Source organism: Narcine bancroftii, chromosome 4 (assembly GCF_036971445.1).
Source record: "Narcine bancroftii isolate sNarBan1 chromosome 4, sNarBan1.hap1, whole genome shotgun sequence".
Taxonomy (NCBI): domain Eukaryota; kingdom Metazoa; phylum Chordata; class Chondrichthyes; order Torpediniformes; family Narcinidae; genus Narcine; species Narcine bancroftii.
This window is the reverse complement of record NC_091472.1, coordinates 100412772-100439252: the sequence shown is the minus strand read 5'-3', so window position 1 is coordinate 100439252 and position 26481 is coordinate 100412772. Positions and strand designations below refer to the sequence as shown.

The 26481-nt window shown below is 39.9% G+C and overlaps 1 protein-coding gene and 1 long non-coding RNA gene across 4 annotated transcripts in view; one reads left to right on the top strand and one right to left on the bottom strand.

Moving 5' to 3' along the window:
• znf292b (zinc finger protein 292b) overlaps positions 1-13526 on the top strand; it is a 210965-nt gene extending 197439 nt beyond the window's left edge. For all 3 annotated transcript variants that reach the window (XM_069932209.1, XM_069932210.1, XM_069932211.1), the window contains 2 exons: positions 982-1123; positions 6161-13526. In XM_069932209.1, the coding sequence (XP_069788310.1) occupies positions 982-1123; positions 6161-12892 (6874 nt within the window). In that variant the 3' untranslated portion in view covers positions 12893-13526. The remainder of the gene's footprint in view (positions 1-981; positions 1124-6160) is intronic.
• The window catches only part of LOC138760908 (uncharacterized), a 38379-nt gene that overhangs the window by 2312 nt on the left and 9586 nt on the right, over positions 1-26481 (bottom strand). The gene's annotated exons all lie outside the window — the stretch shown is intronic.

Here is a 26481-nt window from a genome sequence, read left to right as displayed (position 1 = left end):
TTCTGCCATCTCCTTGTCTCTTGCCTCCCATTATTATTTCTCCAGCGTCATTTTTTAATGGTTCGATATATACTCTCACCTCTCTTTTACTCTTTATATACTTGAAGAAGCATTTGTATCCCCTTGGATATTATTTGCTAGCCTTCTTTCATACTTCATCTTTTCCCTCCTTATGGGTTTTCTTTTGTTACCTTCTGCAGGTTTTTTAGAACTTCCCCATCCTCTGTCTACCCACTAATGTTTGCCTCCATGCATACTCTCTCTTGCTTTTACATTGGCTTTGACTTGACAGGAAAAGTTGCGACATTTTTTTCTATTTGAATATTTCCTCTTTTTTGGTATCTATTTATCCTGCACCTTCCTCATTTCTTGCAAGAACTCCATCCATTGCTGCTCTGCTGTCTTCTCTACTACTTCCCCTTTCCAATTTACTTTAGTCAGTTCCTCTCTCATGCCAGTGCAATTCCCTTCACTCCACTGAAATAATGACGCATCTGACTTTAGTTTCTCCTTGTTAAATCTCGAATTGAACTCAGTAATATTGTGATCACTGTCCCCTTATTGATTCCTTTACTCTAAGCTATCTCAGCACCTTTGGTGCATTACACAACATCCAATCCAGTATAGCTAATCCCATCAACAAGCTGTTATAAAAACCCATCTCATAGGCGTTCTATAAATCTCTCTCTTGAGCTCCATTTCCAACCTGGTTTTCCCAATCTATTTGCATGTTAAAATCCCCCATGCCTTTCTGTCATGCCTTTTCAATTTGCTGTTGATGGTCACTTTAAAGTAAATCAAAGTAAATTCTGACATCATTTCCTGTGGAACACAAGTCCCTCTTTTTTCCTATTCTGCTTTATATTTTGTAGCCTACTTGTGAACCATATTGCTTCTTGTTCTCAACACCAGTTTAAAAAGTCAGGAATAGCTAAATAGAAAATTTGTATTCTGTTCTATGATCTATTTGTTTGCTTTCAGGGAACTGACGCTTTTCTGGAGCAAACTGCAGCAAAGAATGGAGTCATCTTCATCAACCTTTCTGGAATGCTGTCGGCAGTTCTCCATGCTGTCTAAAACAGTTTATCACATATTCTTTCTAATTAAAGTCATACAGTCAGAGGTATGAATAATTCATTTGGTGATGTTCTGTTTCTTATATTTTGGAAACTATTTACAATGTAATTCTTGAATTGAACACAAGGAAATAAACAAGCCCTTATACTGCAAACAAATCTCTTATCAGTAACTAAACACCTGGAGCTCATATTCTTCAGTTTCCACAAAAATACACTTATTTTCCAATAAGACAGAAGAAAAGGCAAGCATTTATTTATACAGTACCTTTTCACATCCTTAGGTTGTTTCAAAACTCTACAGTAGATGAATTACTTTTGAAAAGTGATTATTGTTATCTTGCAAGCAAGGCATTTGACAAGGTCCCCCATTAGAGACTCATCCAGAAAGTCATGAGGCACAGGATCAGTAGAACCTTGGCTGTGTGGATGAAAAAAAAATTGGCTGTAGGAAGAAAGTAGAGTGTAGTAGTGGAAGGAAAGTATTTTGCCAGGAGGTCGGTGACTAGTGGAGTGTCGCAACGATATGTTCTGGGACCCCTGCTCTTTTTGATTTTTATAAATGGCCTGGATGAAGAAGCGGAAGGATGGTTCAGTAAGTTTGTGGATGACACGAAAGTTGGAGGAGTTGTGGATGGAGTTGAAGGTTGTTGAAAGTTACAAGAGGATATAGACAGGATGCAGAATTGGGCAGAAAAGTGGCAGATGGATTTCAATCTAGGTAAATGTTAGGTGTTTTTGAAAGGACAAACCAGAAGGCTGAGTACAGGTTTAATGGTCGGTTTAATGGTGTGGATGAACAAAGGGACCTTGGGGTTCAAATCCATACATCCCTCAAGGACACCGCACAGTTGATAGGATAGTAAAGATGGGATGCTGGCATTCATTAATAGAGGGATTAAATCCAGGAGTAGAGAGGTCATGTTGCAACTCTACAAATCTAAGACTACACTGTATTGTGTTTAGTTCTGGTCACCTCATTATAGGAAGGATGTGGAAGCTATGGAGAGGGTGCAGAGATTTACCAGGATGTTGCCTGGATTGGGAAACAAATCTTATGAGGCAAGTTTAGTAGAGCTGGGACTTTTCTCTTTGGAGCATAGATAAATGAGAGGTCTATAAGATTATGAGAGGTATAGATAGGGTGGACAGCCAGCACCTGTTTCCCGAGGCAGAATCAACAAAATCAACAAACACCAGAGGACATATGTACAGAGTTAAGAGATGGAAGTTTAGGGGAGACATCAGGGGTATGTTTTTTACATAGAGAGTTGTAGGTGCCTGGAATGCCTTGGTGGGGATGGTGATGGAGGTTGAAACATTGGGGGCATTTAAGAGACTCTTAGACAGACACATGAATAAACGAAAAATAGAGGGTTATAGGGTGGGAGGGTTTAGTACCTTTGTTTTAGGAAGAGATATATGGGTTGGTACAACTTTGAGAGCCAAAGGGCCTGTACTATGCTGCAGTGTTCTATGTATGGAGAAATATTTCCTCAGCAAGATTTGATAAACAACAAGGTAAAACAGATAACCGATTAACCTGATTTTATTATCTTGGATGGATCAAATGTAGTTTCAGAGAGCTGAAAAATTCCTCTGCTTCTCAACAACATGGTTGGATATTAAAGGCAAACTGATGGCTTGCTTCTAATTCAAAGGATGATGCTACTGTTGCTGAGTTCTCCAACAGAGTGTCAATTTAGATACACTACAAACACAAATAGTGGATTTAAACCCACAGTCCTTGAATCAAGTGCTCTAAAGATGATAAATTCTTAAGCTCGTTTGATTATAACATTGATTTGGACATTTTTGTTCAAGAACCACGAGGTAATGTTGCCAGCTGCATAAGACCTTGATGAAATCCCACTTGGAATATTGTGGTCAGTTCTGGTCACCTCATTATAGGAAAAATGTGGATTGTATACTGGGGATATTGAGGAGATTTTGTTGCCTGGATTGGAGAGCATGTCTTGTGAGGATTGTAGAGTGTTTTTTCTCCTTGGAACGATGGAGGTTGAGAGATGACCTGATAGTGATATTCAAGATGATGAGAGGCATTAATCGGGTTGGTGGACCAAAGCTTTTTTCCAGGGTGGAAACAGCTAACATGAAGAGGCACAGTTTTCAGGTGCTTGGGAGTTAGTATAAAGGGTAAGTTTTTCATAGGGTGGCACTGTTGGTGTAGTGGTTAGTGCAATGTCTTTACAGTGCCAGTGATTGGGACCGGGGTTAAAATCCTGTACTGTCTGTAAAGAGTTGGTACATTTTCCATAGGGGCTCCGGTTTCATCCCACTGTTCGAAGCGTACTGAGGGTGTATGTTAATTGGGTGACACAAACTCATGGGCTGAAATGGCCTGTTACTATGCTGTGTGAATAATTTTAAATTTTTTAATGAAAATTTTTAATTTAATACCAAGAGCAATGGTGATGGAGGCAAATACAATGGAATCTTTTGAGAGATGATTAGATATAAGCATGGAACTAACAAAAATGAAGGATTATGCAGTCGTGAAATTCTAGGCAGTTGTTAAAGTAGGTTATTATGTCGGCTCAACACTATGGGCCAAAGGGCCTGTACTGTGCTGTAGATTTCTATGTTCTAAGTATACTTGAATAAATATCATTATGAGTCAATCTCATTCAGTCGTTAGGGCAGCAAACTGGCACAGCAGCTGTCCAACTGCTCCAGTGACCCATGTTTGATCCTGTCGATGTGCTGTGGACTTTGCACACTCTCCCTATGATTGGGTTTCTTTGAAGTGCTCGGGATTCCTCCCTCCCACATGCTGGAGGAATGTTATTTGGTTGGTTAATTAACCATGGTAAATTTCTCGTAGCGTGTGGGTGACCTGTAGAATCTGATGGTGGTTGGCAAAGGGTCTGTGTCTGTGCTCTTATCATTCTGTATGGAATGATATGCATTATGTCTATTCTTTCTTCACATGCTGAAGGTACCGCCTCGTACTTCAGCATGCAGTTTGATAGTGAAAATACCTAATATTCCAGTTTAATGCCGAGGAGTGTTTTCTACTCAAAAGAAGCCGCATGATTATAAATATTTCCACTTGCCCGATCAAATCTGAGCTCAACTGTGGGAAGCAATTACCAGGTGTCAGAGCAAACAATTCAAGAATGTACTCAAAATTTCCTTGGGGGAAAAAAAGGAACACCCTTTTAAAGTCTTGGAAGTGTAGCTGCTCAAATGTGGAAAAGGAGCATTCAGAATGGGCTACTGGGAATTTGAAATCCATGTGCAGAGAGCTCACAGAATCCCAATGTAAATGGTGGAGCAAGTGAATCAATTCACAAACAACCCAGGCAGGCAGGCACCTCCAATCCACCTGTGGAAGAATTTGTGGTTACTACATTGTCCTCACTAATCACCCTATAACCCAAAACGCTCAAGTGGAAGGATGTCATCCTCAATCTACCAGAGGTTGGAGGAGGGACACCTAATATTCCAACTGGCCCTTTCCAACAGGATGGCATTTACATCGACTTCTCCACTTTCTGCTATCCCTCTGTTTTCTTTCCACCAGCTCTCCACCCCCTTCCCTCTCCATTCACAGAGATATCCCCCGATGTCGTTGTTTTCTGTTGTGCCCTCGCTCCCTTATCCACCTATTACCTCTTGTCGGTGGGCCTCTGCTCTGTTCCTTCCCCCCCCATCATTTTATTCAGGCATCTGCCTACATTTTTCTCATTCCTTGACAAAGGATACAAGCCTGAAACATTGGTTATGTATCTTTATCTTTGCTATTTAAAGGACACTATTTGACCTGCCAAATTTCTCCACCATTGTGTTTTTACTTCAATCACTCCATCTGCAGACTTCCTTGTTTTATTCAATATTGATAGACTGCCTTCAAAGTAAACAGATCTAAACCGCAATTCTGATTTAAAGGAATAGTAAAATCTTAGTTTTCCCCACAATGAGTTCCACATTATGATGTTTATCTCAGTAGTTAGCTTTTGTTGGTCATTAAAAAGGGTAAACAATTTTAAACAGAAACTCTATGTTGACAGATTATTGAATCTGGACAGTAAAAATCAAGTACAAATCTATGAGAATCTTTGAAATGAATAGAACATAGTGTTGTGCAGACATAATAACCTATTCTAACAGTAACCCTAGCTCCAGATCCAAGTCACCAGCAGCCTGTGCAAGTCCTTCAACCACAAGTCATCAACAGTCTGCAACCTCTGTGTGTCCTTTAGCTGCTGAGCCCCTTGTTGGTCTGCTGTTTTGTTCACACTCTTGTAGGTTCATCTGCAATGCTTATCCTTCTCAGTAGAAGGTTTTCTCCTTTTTCTGGAGCCTTTAACAGGCCATTTAAACCCTGTACGGAGCCGTCAGCATCAGGGCTGTGCATTCGAACCCTACGGAACAGCACTGTATCTCCATTCCCTGCCCTCCTGGTTCACACCAGCTGTAGCCCTGCCATTACACCAGGTCCACCATTATTTTTCCCACCCAGCTGAAGGAAAGATATCTTTAATCTGAAAACATTGCTGAAAAGATTCTTGAATCATAAGGCTGAATAGGCTGGGACTTTTTTCCTTGGAGTGTAGGAAGCTGAGGTAAGGCCTAAGAGAGGTTTATCAAAGTATGAGAAGCACATATATGGTAAATAGTCATAGCCTATTTCCCAGGGTAAGGAATCTAAAGTCAGGGGGCATGGATTTAAGATGAGAGGGGGAAAGATTGAATTCTCCAACTTTTGGTTTTCCATTAATACATCCTGACCTACTGCAGCACTGCTTTTGGAAACGTAACACAGACAAAGCATCAGAATCACCTTCTAACTGACCCATAAACCCCTTGACCTGGTCTCACCCTTTAAATCTCTAACAAATGATAAGTGACAATAGAAATTAAATTTGTATTACTGAATGCTGCTATAAGTAATTGGACCCTGTATTTTCTGTTTGTAGTTTCAGAACCAAATCTTTGGTGGTTTTAATTTTGAATAAGTGTGAATGGTATTGCTTGTTAAATCATTGATATCCACGTGACAATATTTTGATAATATCAAATCAAACTCTAAGCAGTAACTTATGGTGTTTCCTTAACAGGCACGGGAAGCTGGTCTTTCAGCTTGTATTGAACTGTGTGTGAGAGCATTACGCATGGAATCAAATGAAAGTCCTTCAGTGAAAACATCAATCTGCAAGACAGTATCGTGCTTGTTACCTGATTACTTAGAGGTCAGACGTGCATGCCAACTCACTGAATTCCTCTTGGAACCCACAGTAGAAGCATATTATGCAGTTGAGACTTTGTATAACCAGCCAGATCAGAAATATGATGATGAAAATGGTCTGATCCCAAATTCACTGAGATGTGAACTCCTACTTGTTTTGAAAACTCATTGGCCTTTTGATCCTGAATTTTGGGACTGGAAAACTCTGAAACGACATTGCCTTGCATTAATGGGAGAGGAAGCATCCATCGTATCTTCTATTGATGAACTCAATGACAGTGACCTTTTTGAAAACAATGAGAACCGTCCAGAAGAAGTTGCTATGAAAGAACATTCTCTGAATGGACTTCCTAAATTTTACAGTGATGTGATGAAAGTACAGAATGGTTCAAGTGAAAAAGTGGAAATGAAAGAAAAGCATAAAATTGAGAAAAGTGTGGTGTCTGCCAGATTTAAGAATTGGCAGGCATACATGCAATATTGTGTATTATGTGACCGAGAGTTTCTGGGGCACCGAATTATTCGCCATGCTCAAACTCATGTGAAGGATGGAAACTATTACTGCCCCATATGTGCCAAAAGTTTCAAGAAAAAGGAGATTTTTGTTCCCCATGTAACATTTCACATTAAACAGTCTTGTAAAGAACGACTAGCTTCTATCAAACCGAAAAGGAGAGTTGGAAGACCATCGAAGAACTTGACTGACTTCTGTAGTGCAGATAAAAAAGTAGGTGAAATAGAAAAGCAAGAACATCGTCCAATTAAAAGGAACAGTCTATATGGTGAGGATTTTGTAGTCTACAGTGAAAGTGACGGTTCTGATGATGAAGGTAAGGACAAATCGTACAAACCTGCAATAATAACCTCTCAGAAAGTGGACTTCACCGAAGATTACAACTGTCCTGTAACTCTCTGTACCAAAACTTTTAAGTATTTTAAAAACTTGATTGCACACGTGAAAGGCCACGGTAATGATGAAGAAGCAAAGCAGTTTCTTAAAATGCAAAGTAATAAAGTTGTTTGTCAGTATTGTCGCAGGCGCTTTGTCAGCGTGTCTCACCTTAATGAACATTTGCAAATTCACTGCGGTCCTAAACCATATGTCTGTATACAGCTGGAATGTAATGCAAGCTTTGGCACTTACTCTGAATTGGTAGGTCACAGAAAAGAACATCTGCTATTCAAAGCTAAATGCATGTTTCAAAATTGTGGAAGAATTTTCACAGAGTCTTACTTGTTATATGATCATGAAGCCCAACACTACCATAATTCCTCATACACTTGTAAATTCTCAAACTGTGGAAGCATTTACTACTCCCAGAGTGAACTGCAAAAGCATGAAGTTGATCACACCCAACATACTTGTGTGAAAATTGAGGCTGAAAATAGTTCACCTTTTCAGACAGACCAATCTGCTATTAATAGAACTGATCGGGTTGGCCAATTATTGCAAATAAAGACCGAAGATGAACCACACCTCAAATCTGATGTTCATCAGAATGGTTTTACAATTGATTGTGTTCCAAGTGAAATTTCCAAACCTAAATCTTCCACGTCATTGGAACTCAATGTTTTGCCTTCCAGTGAGGAACAGAATTGTCTCCCTAAAGATGAACATTGTGTTACAGTGAAGAATGAAGAGACGTTGAACATGGATTTGACTCAGGGTGTTCTACCAGAAAATGTGTTTAAAGGGGAGGACACTCCTATTCCAACACTGCCTATAGAAACTGCAGCTGGTGAAGCTGCAAAATCAGTCCAAAGATTTAACTGTAAGGTTGAAGGCTGTAATCGAAGCTATACCTCATCACGTAGTGTGAGCAAACACATCAAAGCTGCCCATCCTGAATATTACGAAATGTTGAAGCAACAACGGAATCTACCAAAAATCCAACAGATTAGAAATCCCCTGAAATGTCAAAATCAGGAAAAGCCTTCAAATCCATTGTATTTTCCAAATGAGAGAATCTCAAATTCAACACCCGAATGTGCTTCAAGTGCAGAAGTTCAGCAGACTTGTGTTGTAATGGTTGAAAGTGAGAGTGTGTCTCAATCCAGGAAGAAAAAGCATACCCATAATAAGCGTGCAAAATGGCCTGCAATCATTAAAGGTGACAAATTTATCTGTAGTAGATGCTACAGAGAGTTTACCAATCCCAAATCTCTTGGAGGTCATTTGTCACGACGGGCGATTTGTAAACCTTATGATAAAAAGGAAAGCTCTTCAGCTCTTGAGGAGCAGAAGAATGGACAGGCTGTATGCATCACTGAAAAGATCCTTTCATCAGATGTGTTCACACCACATGGACATGAACCTCCCTGTATCTCAGATACATTCTTGACTGGTGAAACATTCCTTCAGTCATTGGAAATGGGGGACAGTACAGAACCATTTACTGGTCATGAACTTTTCCCATCAGCACAGGAGAACAACTACAGTCCTAGTATATTTGAACCTAACAAGACTCTATCAGTTGCCAGTCTTCAAGGAACATTTGATTCAGAAGTAATTCAGCAAACCTTTCAGCCCAGGTTTGAGATGAGTTCATTGGAGGAAAGCTCAACCAACATAACTATATCACAGGCGCTCACCACTGTGTGTAGTCCTAGGTCATTTGTGGCTGGTGAAGACATGTCACTCAGCACTGAGGTCCCACCAATGCTGGATGTGGCAAGCTCAACAGCATATTCATCTTGTGAGCCCTTGCAGCAGCCATTAGAGTCCAACTTTTGCTCAGGAACCTATGTTGACAATGAGATTCACCCACAAAATTTGGAAAGTAGTTGTGAGCCGTCTGTGTATTTTACTAATGAGCCCCTTCCTAGGATTGATACAAGTCATAATTCATCTCGCTCTGAAGACCCTAGGACATTAGATATAAGAATAGCTGAAGTTTTGTTGGGCTTGCAAAATCTGAACTTGGAGTATAACGAGAAGCTTTACACAAATGGTCTACCACGTCAATCTTTGCGTTCAAGGTCACCAGCTTCCTCCACGAACATATTGGCACATGCACCAATGAATAATTGTACCAACGGTCAGAACATTATCAATCAGTGTTTAACAGTCCCACAAAGAAACACTTCACTGCAGATCACTGAAACTGAGAACGACAAGGAGCTGAAAATGAGTCTCATCAAACCCTTTATTTGCCAGGAAGTTGGATGCATCTATAGTGCAATGACTAAAGATGCTCTGACGAATCATTATGTCAAAGTGCATCAGTACTCCAAGGAGCAAATAATGGAAATAAAGATGTATCAGACAAGATTTGCTCCATTTAGGTGCCACGTTCCTAACTGTCAGAAAACTTTTACAAGAAACTCTAATCTTCGAGCCCACTATCAGTTGGTGCATCACGTAACACGGGAGGAGCTGGTAAAATTGAGAATTAAAAGAGTATACTGCAGAAAACTTGAGGGTCAATATAAAACTGCTGACTCTTTACTACCATTGCAAGAAATAATGCCTCAGTCCACCATTAATGGGACACAGGAGGGCGAACCAATTGGTCTGCGTGAACTGGAGACAGTAACTTCAGCAACTAGCGACGTTAACTCTAAGATTGATCTTCATTTGAACAACGCACAGAATGAGAAGGCCATACTCTTTGATCAGGGACACGCACAGAGTGGCTCCGTGCTTCTGGCAGGTCTAGAAGATTGCTCTCCATTATCAACCCAGCTCCAAAATACCTTAACACAATCCATAGACCCACAAAACACCATGGTGCCAACAGCGGGGTCTCAGGACATCCCTTTACTACTGGCAGGGTCGACAAGTAACACCGCATTACCTGTTGAGCCACATACTAGCCCCACATCCACTGAGGAATTGCTGGCCATCTCACCACTCTTGAAGTGGCCACAGCCTATTCTACCACTATCTGTGAAGGCCCAGACTGTCTCTACTGTACCAACGGCGTTGCAGGGCGTGCCTCTTCTGCCAACCCAGCAACAATGTACATCTCCGCTCCCAGTAATGCCACAGTCTGCCCCTATGTCTGGTGCTCCAGCTGTTCTGCCAATGACAACAGGCTCAGCAGATGTCCCGTTTTTGCCAGCAGAGCCACTGGCCATTTCCAGGATACTGTCAAACCCACAGGCTATCATCCCACTAGCGTCCAGGTCAGAAGATGTTTCATTATTGTCAATGTCGATGGACTCATCTAGTTCTTCACCCTTGAGTGTGGGACTGTTGGCTCCCTCTACTGCATCCAAGGGGCTACCACACACTTCATCCGATTCCATGGGACTACATCGTTCTTCACCAGCGTCAGTGGGCCTGAAGGGATCTTCACCAGGGTCTGTAGGGCTGCCGGGATCCTCACCCGTGACCGTGGGGATGCCAGAATCCTCACCCATGACCACAGGGCTGCCAGGATCCTCAGCTGTGACCACAGGGCTGCCAGGATCCTCACCCGTGACCACAGGCCTGCCAGGATCCTCACCAGTTTCCGTGGGACTGCCGAGCGCCTCACCAGTGGTGGTGGGGCTGCCTGGCACCTCGCCGGTAACGGTGGGGCTGCCTGGCACCTTGCCAGTGATGGTGGGACTGCCTGAAAAACCTGAGGGTGTCCCAGTGCAACTACCGGATAGATCAATGCAGGAATGGAAATGTGAGGGAGGTTTGGAGCAAAGTGAAGAATCTAGAAACACGACAAAGTTTACCAAAGTACCTGCAGAAAGGAAGTGCAAGAAATCTGTTGCAAAATTAAAAACGGAGTGTGATGTCAATAACTTTCACAAACCCTACAAGTGTGTTCACAAAGATTGCTCTGCAGCTTTCACTATTCAGCAGAACCTAATTCTGCACTACCGAGCAGTACATCAGTCTAACCAATGGCTGCTTCATACACAGATCAAAGAAGAAGTCACCCAAAATGACAACATCCAGATCAAAGAGTTTCAATGCCACATTACCAATTGTTGCAAATGTTTCCAAGGTCCTACTGATATCATTATACACTACTCTGAGTTTCACAATCTGACCACAGATGAAATTGGAAAAATTATGTCTGTGAATGAAGAAAGGTTTGTTTGTGACCAAGCTTACTGCATGTCTTCATTTACAGTATTCTGGAACTTTATTAAACACCTTTTGGTAGCTCATGGCATCGATGTGGAAATTCCACAAAATGATGCGGATGCAGCAGGTTTCAAATGTGGCTGTGAAGGCTGTGATCGTACTTATGCCACCAGATCTAACCTCTTAAGACATATCTTTACCAAACACAGAGAGCTTCATCAATCTCATTTAATGAGGCCCAGAAGAATCATACCATCAGACCAAGAAAACATTCCAAAGCTAATCACCCAGGATGATCTCGAAAATGGTAACAGTTATTGTGGATCTGAAATTACTGAAAATGAAGATGCTGTAAATCACAGTAAATCCAGTGAATGTTTCACTTCAGATATCAGAAATATAAAACATAGTGAAATTGATGAAAAATCATGCAACTCGAGAAAAATTGATAAATATACTTTTAAAAGTAAAACCCAAGCCTTGGCGATGTGCAGCAGTAAGTCTCCAAAGGAACAGTATCCATGTATGTTTGAGAATTGTTCATCCATTGTCACTAGTGAACCCAGTCTAGTAAAACATTACAGAATTCATCATAAGATATCCAGTGCATTTGTTAGTCAATACCACAGTCATTTGGTGACTTGTAGGAAGTATTCAAATGTCCAAGGGAAGGAATTGGCTGAATGCATATCCAGCCAAGAGGGGTCAGTGGAGTGTATCATTAAGAAGCAGGAGAATGATAGCTCCTTCAAGAACTCCACTGATGAACTTCCAGAACTTATTGACAGCTCTGCTAGCACATGTATTAAGACTGAACAAGAAGAGACACCTGGAGAGAGTGAATTCAGTGACCCAAGGAGCTACCAGCCTTGTAAGAAAAGATCAAACATTCATCTGGATCTCTTGGGTCCAGAAGAGGGCACACAGAATAAAAAGAAAAAGAATTTAATTGAAGCCCCTGAGCAGGTGTTGAAAGATGATTCAAAGCAAACTCCCCATCAGAGAAAACTGTGTCCACCAGAGCGCAGCTCGTGTACACACAAGCTGCATCATCACAAGCCTTTTGATTTAAGTACATTTAAACCCATGGGATTTGAATTTTCCTTCCTGAAGTTCCTTGAGGAATCTGCTCTGAAGCAAAAGAAAAAAGCTCTGGCCAATAAAGGTTCATCTCACAGTCCTACTGCTAACACTGAGAAAACGTTGGATGGCAGATTAAATTCATCCTTTGCAGTGGTGGGTGACAAGGACAGATTGCCAACAAAGTATCCTGTCAAAAGAGACGCAAATTCATTGGTTCTTGTCAACCGCAACAAACAGTCTGTTGCAGATAAATTACATGATCAAAGTACTGAACATCGGACGCTTGCTAACCTTGCAACTCCTCTATCTCTTCACTTTCTTAAGAACATAAAAATTAAAATGGACAAGACAAACTCAAACTGTGTTGAGCTCGCTGAGAAGCAGCTTCAACATATGCAACCAACTGTAGTTCTTAGTCGAGTAAAAGTAGATTTTAATATGCTGGCCCAGGTTAAGACTATAAAGGAAAGACTCACTGTTAAGAGTACATAATTCTGTAACACTTAGTGTATGTATTGAAGTAAATAAGAAAAATTAGAAGCTGTAATTTGCTTTCATTTGGTCCTTGATAGTATTTGAACCAAAAGGATGCCTGTACATTTTAACCAAAGCATGTTTGTAAATGTCTTTTTTAATATAATTTTCTAAACAAAATCTAATATGGCATTAGCCATGTTCATTGTATTCAACAGAATCCCTATGGGACTAAATTATAACACAGATCAATTGCTCTGTTTATGTCAAACAAATGTAATTTGAGGTCAAGGCAGTTGAACGAAGGAGGCCAAGCTTTGGGCTGTTATGGAGGTTCTGTGAATAACCCTGATAGGTCAGTATTCCTGAGCATGATGGTGAAAATACTGTATGATATAGTTTGAACTGTACTTTTATCATTATGTATATACTTTAAAGAGATTGTATCCCATTTACTACAAAGCCTTTCTAGTCCCACCCAATCCATCAATATCAATTGTGCACAAATAAAATCAGAAACTGCTGGAAATACTCAGCAAGTTAGGCATCAAAGTGGAGAGAGATATGGGGTTAATGTTTCAGGCTCATGACCTTCCTTCAGACCGGTTCAGCACAACATTTGACATCACTATAATAAAGGTCTCTTGCAAAGTTTTAATGGTTTGTATTTTATTAGATATGCTATTTTTGTCCTATTCAATTCAACATTATAAATGGTTCTCAAATATTCTTGTTTTGGGGCAGGGAAGACTCAAGCAAGTTTTGAAGAGAATTCAAACTTCTTTGTATGTTTTTTATGGGATACTCTCTCTTACAACCCCATCTCGTAAGAGTTTTGAGAACAAGCTCCAGCAATACAAGCTGTGTAGTATAGCTAAGCTCCTTTTTTTTTGTTTTTCTCTAAAACAATATCGAATGAAGAGAGCATTGCTTTAAAAAAAAATCCCATTGAGAATCCTTTCAACCCCATGGACACAGATCATATTATTCCCGAACTCCTCATTTAGTCAGTGGTATACTGTTAAAAAATAGATCAAATTCAAGTATCCAACCTGAGAGTTAAGCACTGCTGAAGATTTGCAGTAATTCGCATGCTTGATGACCACTTCAATGTGAAAAACCTTGGTGAGGAATTTAAGTGTAATTAATGATTTTGGAGGTTGCTCTGCAATGTGATTTAGTCTGTGAGCATTGCTGTATTGACACACAGTTTTACTGCTCTGGAGCTTTGTTGCTGAAAGTGTGTTAGTTGTTTTGGAACCTAACTACCAATATTGACTGTCTGAATGTTCTTTGTTAGCTGCTCAGGATATTAACATCTGGTGAGAATTTTAAGTGGCCAAACCAGCAGAGAAATAGCATGCAGTCCATTTCAGCAAACCCGAGGACCATCTTTACATGTTCATGCTGCAGTGCACCTTGCCAAAGGTTTATCAAAACATATAACATGATATCAAGAAAACAAAGGGATTTTTTTGGACAGACTGTTCTTGTGGGGAAAACATTCCTTTCTTTTGTATACTAGCTTGTACTTTTAGTTGATCTCATTTATACATTTGAATACAGTATTATTATTGTAAATAAAGCAGTAGTATTTAGATGAATTATTGTTAAAATAAAACATTAGTTGTTAGTTTAAATAATACATTTGTTTTGTTAAATTAATATAAAAGATTAAATAAATCTGCTTAAGGAGTTCATTTTAATTGGAGATATTGATGTTTCTATTTTAAGGTCAGCTTAAAATTCCCACCAGTTCTTGGTTTGTTCAATTTGATACTCAATTGCAAATTAAACTCCCAAAGAATTGAAAAGAACCAAGTTTTGTTCCTATCTTTGATTAATATTTAGAAAAGGTTACTTATTTGTCTGCTAGGTCAGGTTTTTTTATAGCTATCCAGAGAATACACAGGAAAAGGAGATAAATTTGTTTAAAAGGGGAAAACAGTCTCAAAAGCAATTTACAGCCAGTGAAGCCACTATTACCATGCAGCAATCTAGCACACTGAGTGCACACTGTGGAACTGACCAAATATTGGTTTCAGTGATTTCAGCCAACAATAACCACAGGTAATAGACTTGGTCAGTTGGTGGACCTGTCAGCAGCGGAGCATTTTAGTGAGTGATCACAACTCCCTTAGCTTCAGCAGAGCAATGGAAAATGATAAAAACAGACAAAATGGGGAAGAGCTCATTATGAAGGGAAGAGCCAGGAACTAGCAAAAGTAAATTGGAAACAGATGTTCAAGGGTGAAAGCATGGAAGTAATGAGGAGGAAGTTTAGGGAACACTTGTGCTGGGTTCAAGATAAGTTTGTCCCATTGGGACAAGGAAAAGAACTTTGCAAAAAGGGAACCCATGGCTGTCAAAACAGGTGAGGCAGCTAATCAAAAGGAAGAAGGGACCATATGTTAGATATAGGAAATAGGAAGAGCTCATGAAAAGTACATGGTAGCCAGAAAGGAGCTTAAGAAAGGACTTAGGAGAGCTCGAAGGGGACATGAGAAGGACTTGGCATATAGCATTAAGGAGAACCCAAGTAGTTCTATGCGTATGTGAAGAAGAGAAGGATGATGAGAATGAAGGTGGGGCTGCTAAAGGATATAGGAGGCAGCATGTGCTTGGAGGTTGGGGAGGTTCTAAATGAATACTTTGCTTCAGTATTCACAAGAGAAAAGGACCTTGATCAGTGTGAGATTTGAATAGAACAGGCCTGTGTGGGACAATGTGGAAATTAAGGAAGAGAAAGTGTTGGGTCTTAAAACATCAAGATAAGTTCACGGGGCTAGACGCAATATACCCCAGGCTGCTGTGGGAAGTGAGAGAAGAGATTGCTGGGGCAGAGCTATGATTTTTGAGTCCACAGGGGAGGTGCCAGAGGATTGGAAAATGGCAAATGTGGTCCCCTTGTTTAAAAAAAGTAATAGGGAGAATCCTGGGAATTATAGACAGATGAGTCTTATGTCAGAGATGTGCAAACTATTGGAGAGGATTCTTAAGGATAGGATATATGAGCATTTAGATAAATACAGTCTACTCAAGTACAGTCAGCATGGCTTTGTGAAGGGAGCCTAATTGAATTTTTTGAGGAGATAACAAAAGAAATTGATGTGGTCTATATAGATTTTAGTAAGGTATTTGACAAGATCCCCCATGAGAGACTCATTCAGAAAGTCATGAGGCATGGGATCAGTGGAGCCTTGGTTCTTTCAATTAAAAATTGGCTTGCAGGAAGAAAGCAGAGAGTAGTAGTGGAAGGAAAGTTCTACCTGGAGTTCGGTGACTAGTGGAGCACCACAAGGATCTGTTTTGGGACCCCTGCTCTTTGTGATTTTTATAAATGACCTGGTGGATGAAGAAGTGGAAGAATGTGTCAGTACATTTGCAGATGACACGAAGGTTGAAGGAGTTGTGGATGGAGCTGAAGGTTATCAAAGGGTACAAGAGGATAAAGATAGGATGCAGAGATGGGTGGAAAAGTGGCAGATGGATTTCAATCTGAATAAGTGTAAAGTGGAAGGATAAACCAGAAGGTACTTGCATCCCTCAAGGTCACCACACAGGTTGATAGGATAGTTAAGAAGGCCTGTGGAATGCTGAGCTTCATTAATAGGAGGATTAATGAAATTCAGAAGCAGTGAGGTCATGTTGCAACCCTACAAATCTCTGGTAAGCATTGTGTTCAGTTCTGGTCACCTCTTTATAGGAAGGATGTGGAAGCTACGGAGAGGGTGCAGAGGAGATTTACTAAGATGTTACCTGGATTGGGAAACAAGTCTTATGAGACATGGTTACCAGAGCTGGGACTTTTCCCTTGGAGGTTAGAAGGATGATAGAAATCAATAGAGGTCTACAAGATTATGAGAGGCATAGATAGGGTGAACAGCCAGCGCCTGTTTCCCAGGGCAGGATCAGCAAACACCAGATTTTTAAAAAATTAAATTAGACATGCAGCACTGTAACTGGCCAATTTGGCCTACGAATCCGTGCTGCCCAAATTACACCCCATTAACCTACACTTTCAAGCAGTGGGAGGAAAATGGAGCCCCCAGAGAAAACCTATGCAGACATTGGAGAACGTACAAACTCCTTACAGTGAAGGATTCAAACCCAGGTCCAGTCCCAATCGCTGGCCTTGTAGAGGTGTTGTGCTAACTGTGCCACCAAAATGAAAGGAAGGAATTTTTTTTTATACAGAGTTATGGGTGCCTGGAATGCCTTGCCAAGATGGTGGTGGAGGCTGAAATATTGGGGGCCATTGAAGAGACTCCTAGACAGGCACATGACTGGCGGAAAAGTGGAGGGTTATGGGATAGGGAGGGTTTGGTACCTTTTTTTAGGAATATATGGGTCAGCACAACATTGAGAGCTGAAGGGCCTGTAGTGTTCTATATTCTATAGGCCAGAACACCAATGATAAACATTAATACTTCTCAAAATTGTGTCGTGTGATATTTGATGTCATCTTAGTTTATATCTCATCCAAAATGCTGATAAAGAGCAGCAGCTGATAAAATGTCAAGAATTCAAGTGGTGCAAGATAAAAAGGTGAGTGACAGGTTTTTAATAGAAAAAAGTAACAAGCAATCTGAAAGATATGGATGGTTATCAACATGAAAAGTTACTGTCACCTGTCCTGGAACTGACCCCAAGCTAGCAAAGTCTTGGACTGATGGTGTCTGATGTCTTTGATAATCTGGTGGAAGACCTAACCACATCAGTCAGTTCATCAAGAATTGTCTGATACTGATTGTCTTGTTAGCCACTGTAAGTACAATGTATCAATGATTGCAAATGTTCCTGTAAGTGAAAACCTTTTTTATAAAATTTTGCATCGTTCCAAATTTAGTTAATCCAAGATTGTCTTGGGGTTCGGTTGCATTATCTTGTCAATTCCCATTGCTGCCACAGCACTGAAATGGCCCTCATTCATATGGCATCTTTTGTGACTTGTGTCCAGCCTTTCACACAGATGCCTACCTCTTCCACATATCTATTCTCCAGCTTAATGAGGCTGCCCATGCTTGGTCCTTCTCTCACACAACAGTGGTTTTCATTCCTGGACTTTTAGCATCACTGCTGGACTTCTCTCAGGATCTTTCATTGCAGAACACAGACCACCCCCGCTCACTTTTCTCAGAAACATAGGATCAATTTCTGCATGGATTTTGGCTTCACCACCTCTTTTCACCTTTGGTACAATTTGAAAGCCAACCTCAGATTGTTTAATTTTCTCGGCATAGTTTTGTCATTGACAAGACAGAAGATGTTGACTTTGGCAGTCAAGGGCTATGGGAAAACATGTCACGAACAAGACAGCAATTAAGAGGCCAGGATTTGATTTCCTCATGCTTTTTTCCTGTTCTTTGAGGGCCCCAATTTCATCATATATTTCCTATCATAAAGATGGCAACCCAGCCTCATCCCTGATCTCACATGTTCTCTCTTTCTCTATTGTTCCTGTCATTGGGTGTCCTTTCGATTGGTATCATTGTTCTAATCAAAAATACTGAAAACACTTGGCAAATCAGGGTTGTTGTTATATAATAAACTAACTTTGCCATATCAGAAGTTCTCACTCTAGAATTTAAAACTAACTAGTTTTCTCACATATTCAGTTTTTAAGAAGAGCTTTCAACCTGAAATGTTAACTGTTTCACCACAAATGCTACCTGACCTGTTGAGTGTTTCCAGATTTAAAATAAAATCATCTGCAATTATTTTTCAATTTTTATCATTCTGATTATCTTTGGTTTAGTCTTGATCAAGGAAAACATTTTAAATTTAACATGGATAATCTTTAATTCCATTTCCAACCTTCAATATTGTAAGACCCACCAAACTCTATCCTCTGACATTGATCCTTTTTCCCCAACACAGATGACATATATAGCTCTCTAGGTACCTTCCTTAAAACTCTAAAATTCTGTTCCCCTTTTCTGCTTCAAGTTCCTACTCTTTCCCAATATTCCTTTATCTTATTTTGCCTTTGGCTACATTTTTCTAAATTGATATTTCCTTGCCTGGATTTCTCATAGCTATATTGAATGCAGTGTTCTCCTTAGACCTCTTTAAAACTATTAAATTGATTTGTCTGAAGCTTATCAGAACATCATCAAAGATGGTCCTATCTTTCCAATATGTTGTGAAACCAGATGATAAGGGTTATTTATTTTATTCCAGTTTCTCAGAACTTAGCATGCACATATTTGCTACCATATTTGACATGTCCAGCTTCAAAGGTCCTTGGTTACTCTCACTGCATTGTAGAAATATGGCAGTGCACTTAAAATACAAGCTATCAACATTCCACTTTTATATCAGTGATTCCATTTGGGATCTAGATATATCTAACTAGATAACATTTGCTCTGAGTGATGATCAAACCAAAATTTGAGATTTACAGCATGGAAACATACTGTTTAGTTCAACTTGTCTATGCTGACCAAGTTGTCTATCTCAGCCAGACCCATTTGCCTGCATTTGGGCCATATCCCTCTAAACTATTCCTAATTGCAGCTGGCTAAATGATTTTTAAACATTGCATTTGCAGCCACTTCTACCATTTCCTTTTTTTAAAAAAAACTTTATTTAAAAGATTTTTGAACAGTATACAATCAAATAACAAAAAAAACAATATATATATATATATATAAACAAAATCCCTCCCACCTCTTCAGCCAGTTCCCTTAAGAGGAGCCAAATATAAAAAGAGAATATATACAATATTTCAAAGTATTTCCAAATTTATATATTCCAAATAAGAAGACCACATTTAATCAAAAAAGGAATAATTATCATGCAAGTTACATGTAATTTTTTCCTATGGAATACAAGCTCTCAATTCATTATGCCATCGTGCTATATTAATCTCTACGTTATCTTTCCAAGTACTAGCTACACATTTTTGTGCTACAGCCAACACTAAACGTACAAATGCAATCTGAAATTTATCCAACCCCAATCCCTTCAAAGAGATCATATAACCCAACAAAAAAATCAATGGGTCTAATGGTAATTTAATTTTGAGTAATTTTTCCAGAACTAACCTAATGCCTTCCCAAGACCAAATGGCATGTAAGAAAGTTCCAATACATAATCCACATCTAAAACAAGAATCCGAATTACAAAATCCATATTTTTTCAGTTTCTCTGGAGTCAAATATAACTGAGGTAAAAAAATTATAGTTAACCATTCCATATCTTACATTTGTCAGTTTAGTTACGCTTTCATAACACATAACTTCCCAATTCTCTTGAGGGATAATATAAGTTAAATCACTTTCCCATTTAACCCTTGATTTCTCCAATTCCGGTTTATCCATACCTTCTTGTAACAAATAATACATATCAGAAATATAACCTTTCTTTGGTATAGAGGAAATCAAAGATTCAAATCTCATCAACATAGGTAAATTCATCTCTTTATCTTTTATCAGAGCTCTGAATTGATAATACACAAATAAAGAATTTACAGATATATCAAATTTCTCCCTCAATTGGTTAAAAGAAAGAAATTGTCCTTCAAAGCAATCCTGAACTATCTTTATACCCTTAGAATTCCATCTCTTTAAATGATTATTGAACATTGAAAAAGGAATAAGCTGATTATGATATAACGAGGTTTGAATTGATAATTTACCCTTCGATCCTAAAATATTTCTTTTAATCCATATCTTTAGCGAATGTTTTAATAATTTTGAAAATGAGGTAACTGAAGTCCACCTAATGCATATTTCCATGTAAGTTTGTGCAAAGCTACTCGTGCTAATTTTCCCTTCCATAAAAACTCTTGCACCGCTCTATTCAGATCCTGAAAAAAACTCTTTGAAAATAAATATGGTATCGACTGAAACAAATATTGGATTCGAGGAAAAATATTCATTTTGATGCAATTTACTCGACCAATTAATGTTAACAGAAGATCTTTCCATTTAATCAAATCCATTTTAATCTTTTTTAATAAAGGAACATGATTCATTTATGTAAAGATCAATAATCTGCATTTATTAATATTCCTAAATATTTAATTCTATCTGACCATTTTAATTTTATAATATTTTTACATTCTGAATAATCTCCTTCCCCAACTGGCAATATTTCACCCTTATCCCAGTTTACTTTATATCCAGATAACTCCAAATTTCAACAAACAATCTTGCAAATATTTCAAAGACTGTTCCAGTTCTGTCAAATACACAAACACATCGCCTGCAAATAAATTAATCTTATATTCATCATCCGCAATTTTCATCCCTTTAATCTTATCATTCTGTCGTATTGTCTGAGTTAATGGTTCCATAGCCAATGCAAACAAGGCTGGTGATAATGGACAACTTTGTCGGGTTGATCGCATCAATTTAACCATTTGTCACCACCCTAGCAATTGGATTTGTATATAGTGCCTTAACCCAACCAATAAAATAAGGGCCAAAATTAAACTTCTCTAACACCTTAAATAAAAAATTCCATTCAACCCTATCAAAAGCTTTTTCTGCATCCAGTGCAACCATGTGGTTGGGTTTGCTGTCTAGATGCATTGACCATCCACCACATATTTTTTTTTAACTTTCATAGTGTAACTAATAATTTGCCCACACAAATATGCAAGCATCCCACAATACAAATTTACTACTTACTGGATTAGTATTCTCAGTCAAGAATAAAGCAAGCTGTTGCTTAACAAAAGTAATAAACTCTGGATTCTTCAGTAGCATTGTATTAAACCTCCATCTATAAGACAATTGCATCACTTCTGGACTTGCACAGGAGAAGAACATAGAATGATCCGATATGAACTGTCTTTTATATTCAGCCTGTCGTATTCTACCTTGTAAATGTGCCGATACCAAAAAAAATCTATTCTAGAAAATGAATCATGTCTAAATGAATGAAAAGTCTTTATAGGATTTACTCTCCTCCAAACATCAATTAAATTCAAATCTTTCATCAGAGCTCCTATTTGTATTGCTATCTTTGATTTCCTTATACTTTTCAGAGATCTATCCAATAAAGGATCTAAAACACAGTTAAAATCTTCCCCAATCAAAATATTTTCCTTGGCCTGATTGAACAATAAAAAAAGCCTCCGACATGAACCGTTCATCATCTACATTAGGTGTGTAAATATTTAACAAGGTCCATGATTCAGCAAAAATTTTACAATTCACCATCAACCCTCCCTGCATTTGCTTCAAATAATTCCAATTCAAACGGTAATTTCTTATGAATTAAAATTGCTACACCTCTTTCCTTAGAATTAAAAGAAGAAAACACATGACCAACCCACTCTCTTCAATTTCAAATGTTCTTTTTCAGTCAACTGTGTCTCTTGCAAAAACACTATCAACTTTCATTCTCTTTATGTAAGCCAATACTCGTTTATGCTTAATGGGATTATTCAATCCCTGAACATTAAAAGTTGCAAACTCAAATTGGACATTTCGTTAGTAATAAACTTCACACTACTATAAAATTGTTCCCCTTTCTAATTCCCTTAATATTCTGAACCCTCCCCCTACATAAAAATTCCACAAAGTCAAAAAAATACTACCCCAAACAAACTACTAGTGACAGATGAGTATAAGGTCTCAGTGTCATCCACCCCCCACCCCTCAAGTCAGACTTTCACAAAGTACATAATCAAATATATTCAACCCAATGATTCCAGTCCCAATTATTGTTCCGAGTCTTCAATGTCAAGAAGACTTTGTGTCAATTCAACTTTCTTTCCATGTTTCCCATTCTTCCCATTCCCCTTACCATTTGCCTTCCTTTTAGGCGACAATAATGGCGATTGTCCACTTCCTCGCAGATCTGGCAATGAATTAGCAAAAATTAATGCATCGTGGTCATTTTCAAAAAATTGAGATTGAAAATTCCCATAAAAAACTTTCACTTCAGCCGGGTAATGTAAAGCAAATTTATAACCCTTTTGTCACAATACTTCTTTAGCTGAATTAAATTCTTGGCGCCTTCTAATAATTTCTTGACTCAGATCAGAATAAAAAAACACACTGTTATTTTGAACCATCATTGGAGTCTGACTTTGCCGCGCCTTCTGGACCACAACTCATAATATCATTTCTCTATCCTGATACTTCAAACAACAAATCAAAACTGCTCGCAGTGTTTGACCTGGAAACATTTTGTTCCTCAATGCTCTATGTGCCCGGTCTAGCTCCAGACCATCCGGAAAAAATTCATTGCCCAGTACCTCAGGAATCCATTTCTTAAAAAACATTACTGGATCTGAACCTTCCATATCTTCCAGGAGACCTACAATTTTTATGTTATTTCTTTGACCTTGATTCTCTAATGAATTAATCTTCAATAATTCCTTCTTCTGAATCCCCCAGTCCACAAGAGTCCTCCACTTTTTCCCCATTTTTTCTCTATTACGATCCACTTGATTCTTACATTCAAAAAAAGCTGCTTCAATTTTTAAAAAATTATCCTGTACAGTATCCACTGTTTTTATACATCTACTAGCATCACTTTTACCTACAGTCATATCTTCATAGAAGTCATCTCTTCACACATATTATTCATTTTAGTTTTCACTTCCATAAATCCTTGATTTATCTGAGTAGACATCTGCATTGACATATTTTCCATTTGATGAGCAATCCCTTCCAATATTGTAAACACAGAATCCAGTCCAGGTTCCATCACTTCCTCTTGAAGCCTACCTTCTCTGGTCCCAGTCCCCATATATTCTTCCTGTGTTGATTCCAGTAATGCTGTGCTTTCGTCCTCTTCTGATACAGTGGTTCCTCTTCCTGTGCGGCAGAGGGTCTGGATACCCGTCGACAGCGCGCCGACCTCGTCAGCCCGCTGTCTTTCGGACTCCCCCACAGCCCACATCTTTTCTAATAGTTCTCAGACTCGCGATGCACCGCGCATCCCCGGAAGAGTCACTGATCGTGCAGGTGCGTCTTCCGATGCTACACTGCACGCACCTAGACCACCAGGCATGACTGGGCTCACGAGTCTGTCCCTGCTCGGCCGATCCGCCAGTGCTCCCAGGCTCACGGGGGCGAGTCAGGGCCGGCCAAGCTTGTCACAGAACCGGTGCCATCTTGCGGACGCGCGATCGATGCTGGCGTAATACTCAGCCAAGCAAGGATCCTTTGAGACTTGGAAACTCCAGTCAACGACTCCGTGGCTTCAACTTGGTAGGTAGGCTCAATTCTTCAACACTTTTATAAGGTAATTTCTTTTGTAACTGAGTCTTTGATTTCTTCACATTTGTAGCCATTGCAATCCTCCACTATTCCAAAGTCTGTAAATACTATTTTTTACCACTTTTACAGTTTTTAAAATCGGTTATTTATGTCTAACTGGGGAAAGGTGGAACTGCACATCTTCCCTCTACACCAGGGGTCTCAAGCTTACGGCCCGCAGGCCAACTACGGCCCTCGGGACGATAGTTTGTGGCCCCGCCTTAATTTGAAAGTTTAATGTTAGTGCGGCCCGCGAGTTTGATATGATTGGCACTTTTCAGTGTTGTGTGCGGAGCTGAACGAACCTACCAATCACGGTGGGGTATATTGCTCTCGGGGGCGGGATATCGGCTGGGCTTATTGCGAATATATGCATTTTCTATTTGTCATTATATGCACGCGGCACATGCCCAATTTCCACGGCCGCTCCCGCTTCACGCGCTTCGGCGTCCAGTCTGAACCCGGACGTTGTTGCTCAGCGGGACAGAAAAAGAAGTGGAAAAGACGCATCGGCTAAACACTGAAACTTCAATGCAACAGTGACACCAAGTAGAATTATATATATTCTTCTTTCTTTGGCTTGGCTTCGCAGACGAAGATTTATGGAGAGGTAAATCTCCACATCAGCTGCAGGCTTGTTTGTGGCTGACAAGTCCGATGCGGGACAGGCAGACACGTCAGCTGCAGGCTCATTTGTGGCTGACAAGTCCAGTGTGGGACAGGCAGACACGGATGCAGTGGTTCCAGGGGAAAATTGGTTGGTTGGGGTTGGGTGTTGGGTTTTTCCTCCTTTGTCTTTTGTCAGTGAGGTGGGCTCTGCGGTCTTCTTCAAAGGAGGTTGCTGCCCGCCAAACTGTGAGGCGCCAAGATGCACGGTTTGAGGCGATATCAGCCCACTGGCGGTGGTCAATGTGGCAGGCACCAAGAGATTTCTTTAGGCAGTCCTTGTACCTCTTCTTTGGTGCACCTCTGTCATGGTGGTCAGTGGAGAGCTCGCCATATAACATGATCTTGGGAAGGCGATGGTCCTCCATTCTGGGGACGTGACCTACCCAGCGCAGTTGGATCTTCAGCAGCGTGGATTCAATGCTGTCGGCCTCTGCCATCTCGAGTACTTCGATGTTAGGAATTAAGTTGCTCCAATGAATGTTGAGGATGGAGCGGAAACAATGCTGGTGGAAGCGTTCTAGGAGCCGTAGGTGATGCTGGTAGAGGACCCATGATTCGGAGCCGAACAGCAGTGTGGGTATGACAACGGCTCTGTATACGCTAATCTTTGTGAGGTTTTTCAGTTGGTTATTTTTCCATACTCTATTGTGTAGTCTTCCAAAGGCGCTATTTGCCTTGGCAAGTCTGTTGTCTATCTCGTTGTCGATCCTTGCATCTGAACATGTCTTTTTCAAAGCCTGCAGTGAAGAGAAAGGTTGGTGATGAACACAGACAATTTCAGGAAAAGTGGGAAGTGCAATATTTCTTTGTTGAGCACAGGGGTATCCTGACGTGTCTTATTTGCACAGAGAAAGTTGCAGTGCACAAAGAATACAATTTGAAACGTCATTACACAGCTAGACATGCTGAGGAGTATGCAAAATACCAAGGAGATGAAAGAGCCAAACGGGTTGCTAATCTTAAAACATGTCTAGTGATTCAACAAGATTTCTTTAAGAAAGCAACCAAAGAGAATGATGCAGCAGTCGAAGCTAGCTACGTGGTTAGTGAGATGATTGTTAAAGCAGGAAAGCCATTCACAGAAGGTGAATTTGTCAAAAAGTGCATATTACAGGCTGCAAGTATTGTCTGTCCAGAAAAGAAAGGTCAGTTTAGCAACATCAGCCTTTCTGCCAACACTGTGGCAGAGCACATTTCTAACCTGTCAAGTGACGTTTATGATCAACTGTGTGAGAAAGCAGAATGTTTCAGTGTATACTCAGTCACTCTTGATGAGACCACAGACATCACCGACACTGCCCAGCTCGCAATCTATGTTCGTGGCGTTGATGACAATTTTGAAGTCACAGAGGAGTTGCTCACAGTAATTCCAATGCATGGCCAGACCACCACTCAGGAGATATTTTACCAGCTGTGTGATGCCATTGAGAATGCCGGTTTGCCATGGAAGAGGTTTGTTGGAATAACAACCAATGGAGCGCCATCAATGACAGGGAGGAAAAATGGACTGGTGGCACTTGTTAAAAAAAAACTGGAAGAGGAGAGTGTAGAGGAGGCCATTGCTCTGCACTGCATTATCCATCAGCAGGCTCTTTGCAGCAAATGCCTGAAGTTTGACAATGTGATGTCTGTCATTGTGAAATGCATCAACCAAATCAGATCCAGGAGCTTAAAGCACAGAAGTTTCCATGTTTTTTTAGAGGAAATGGAGTC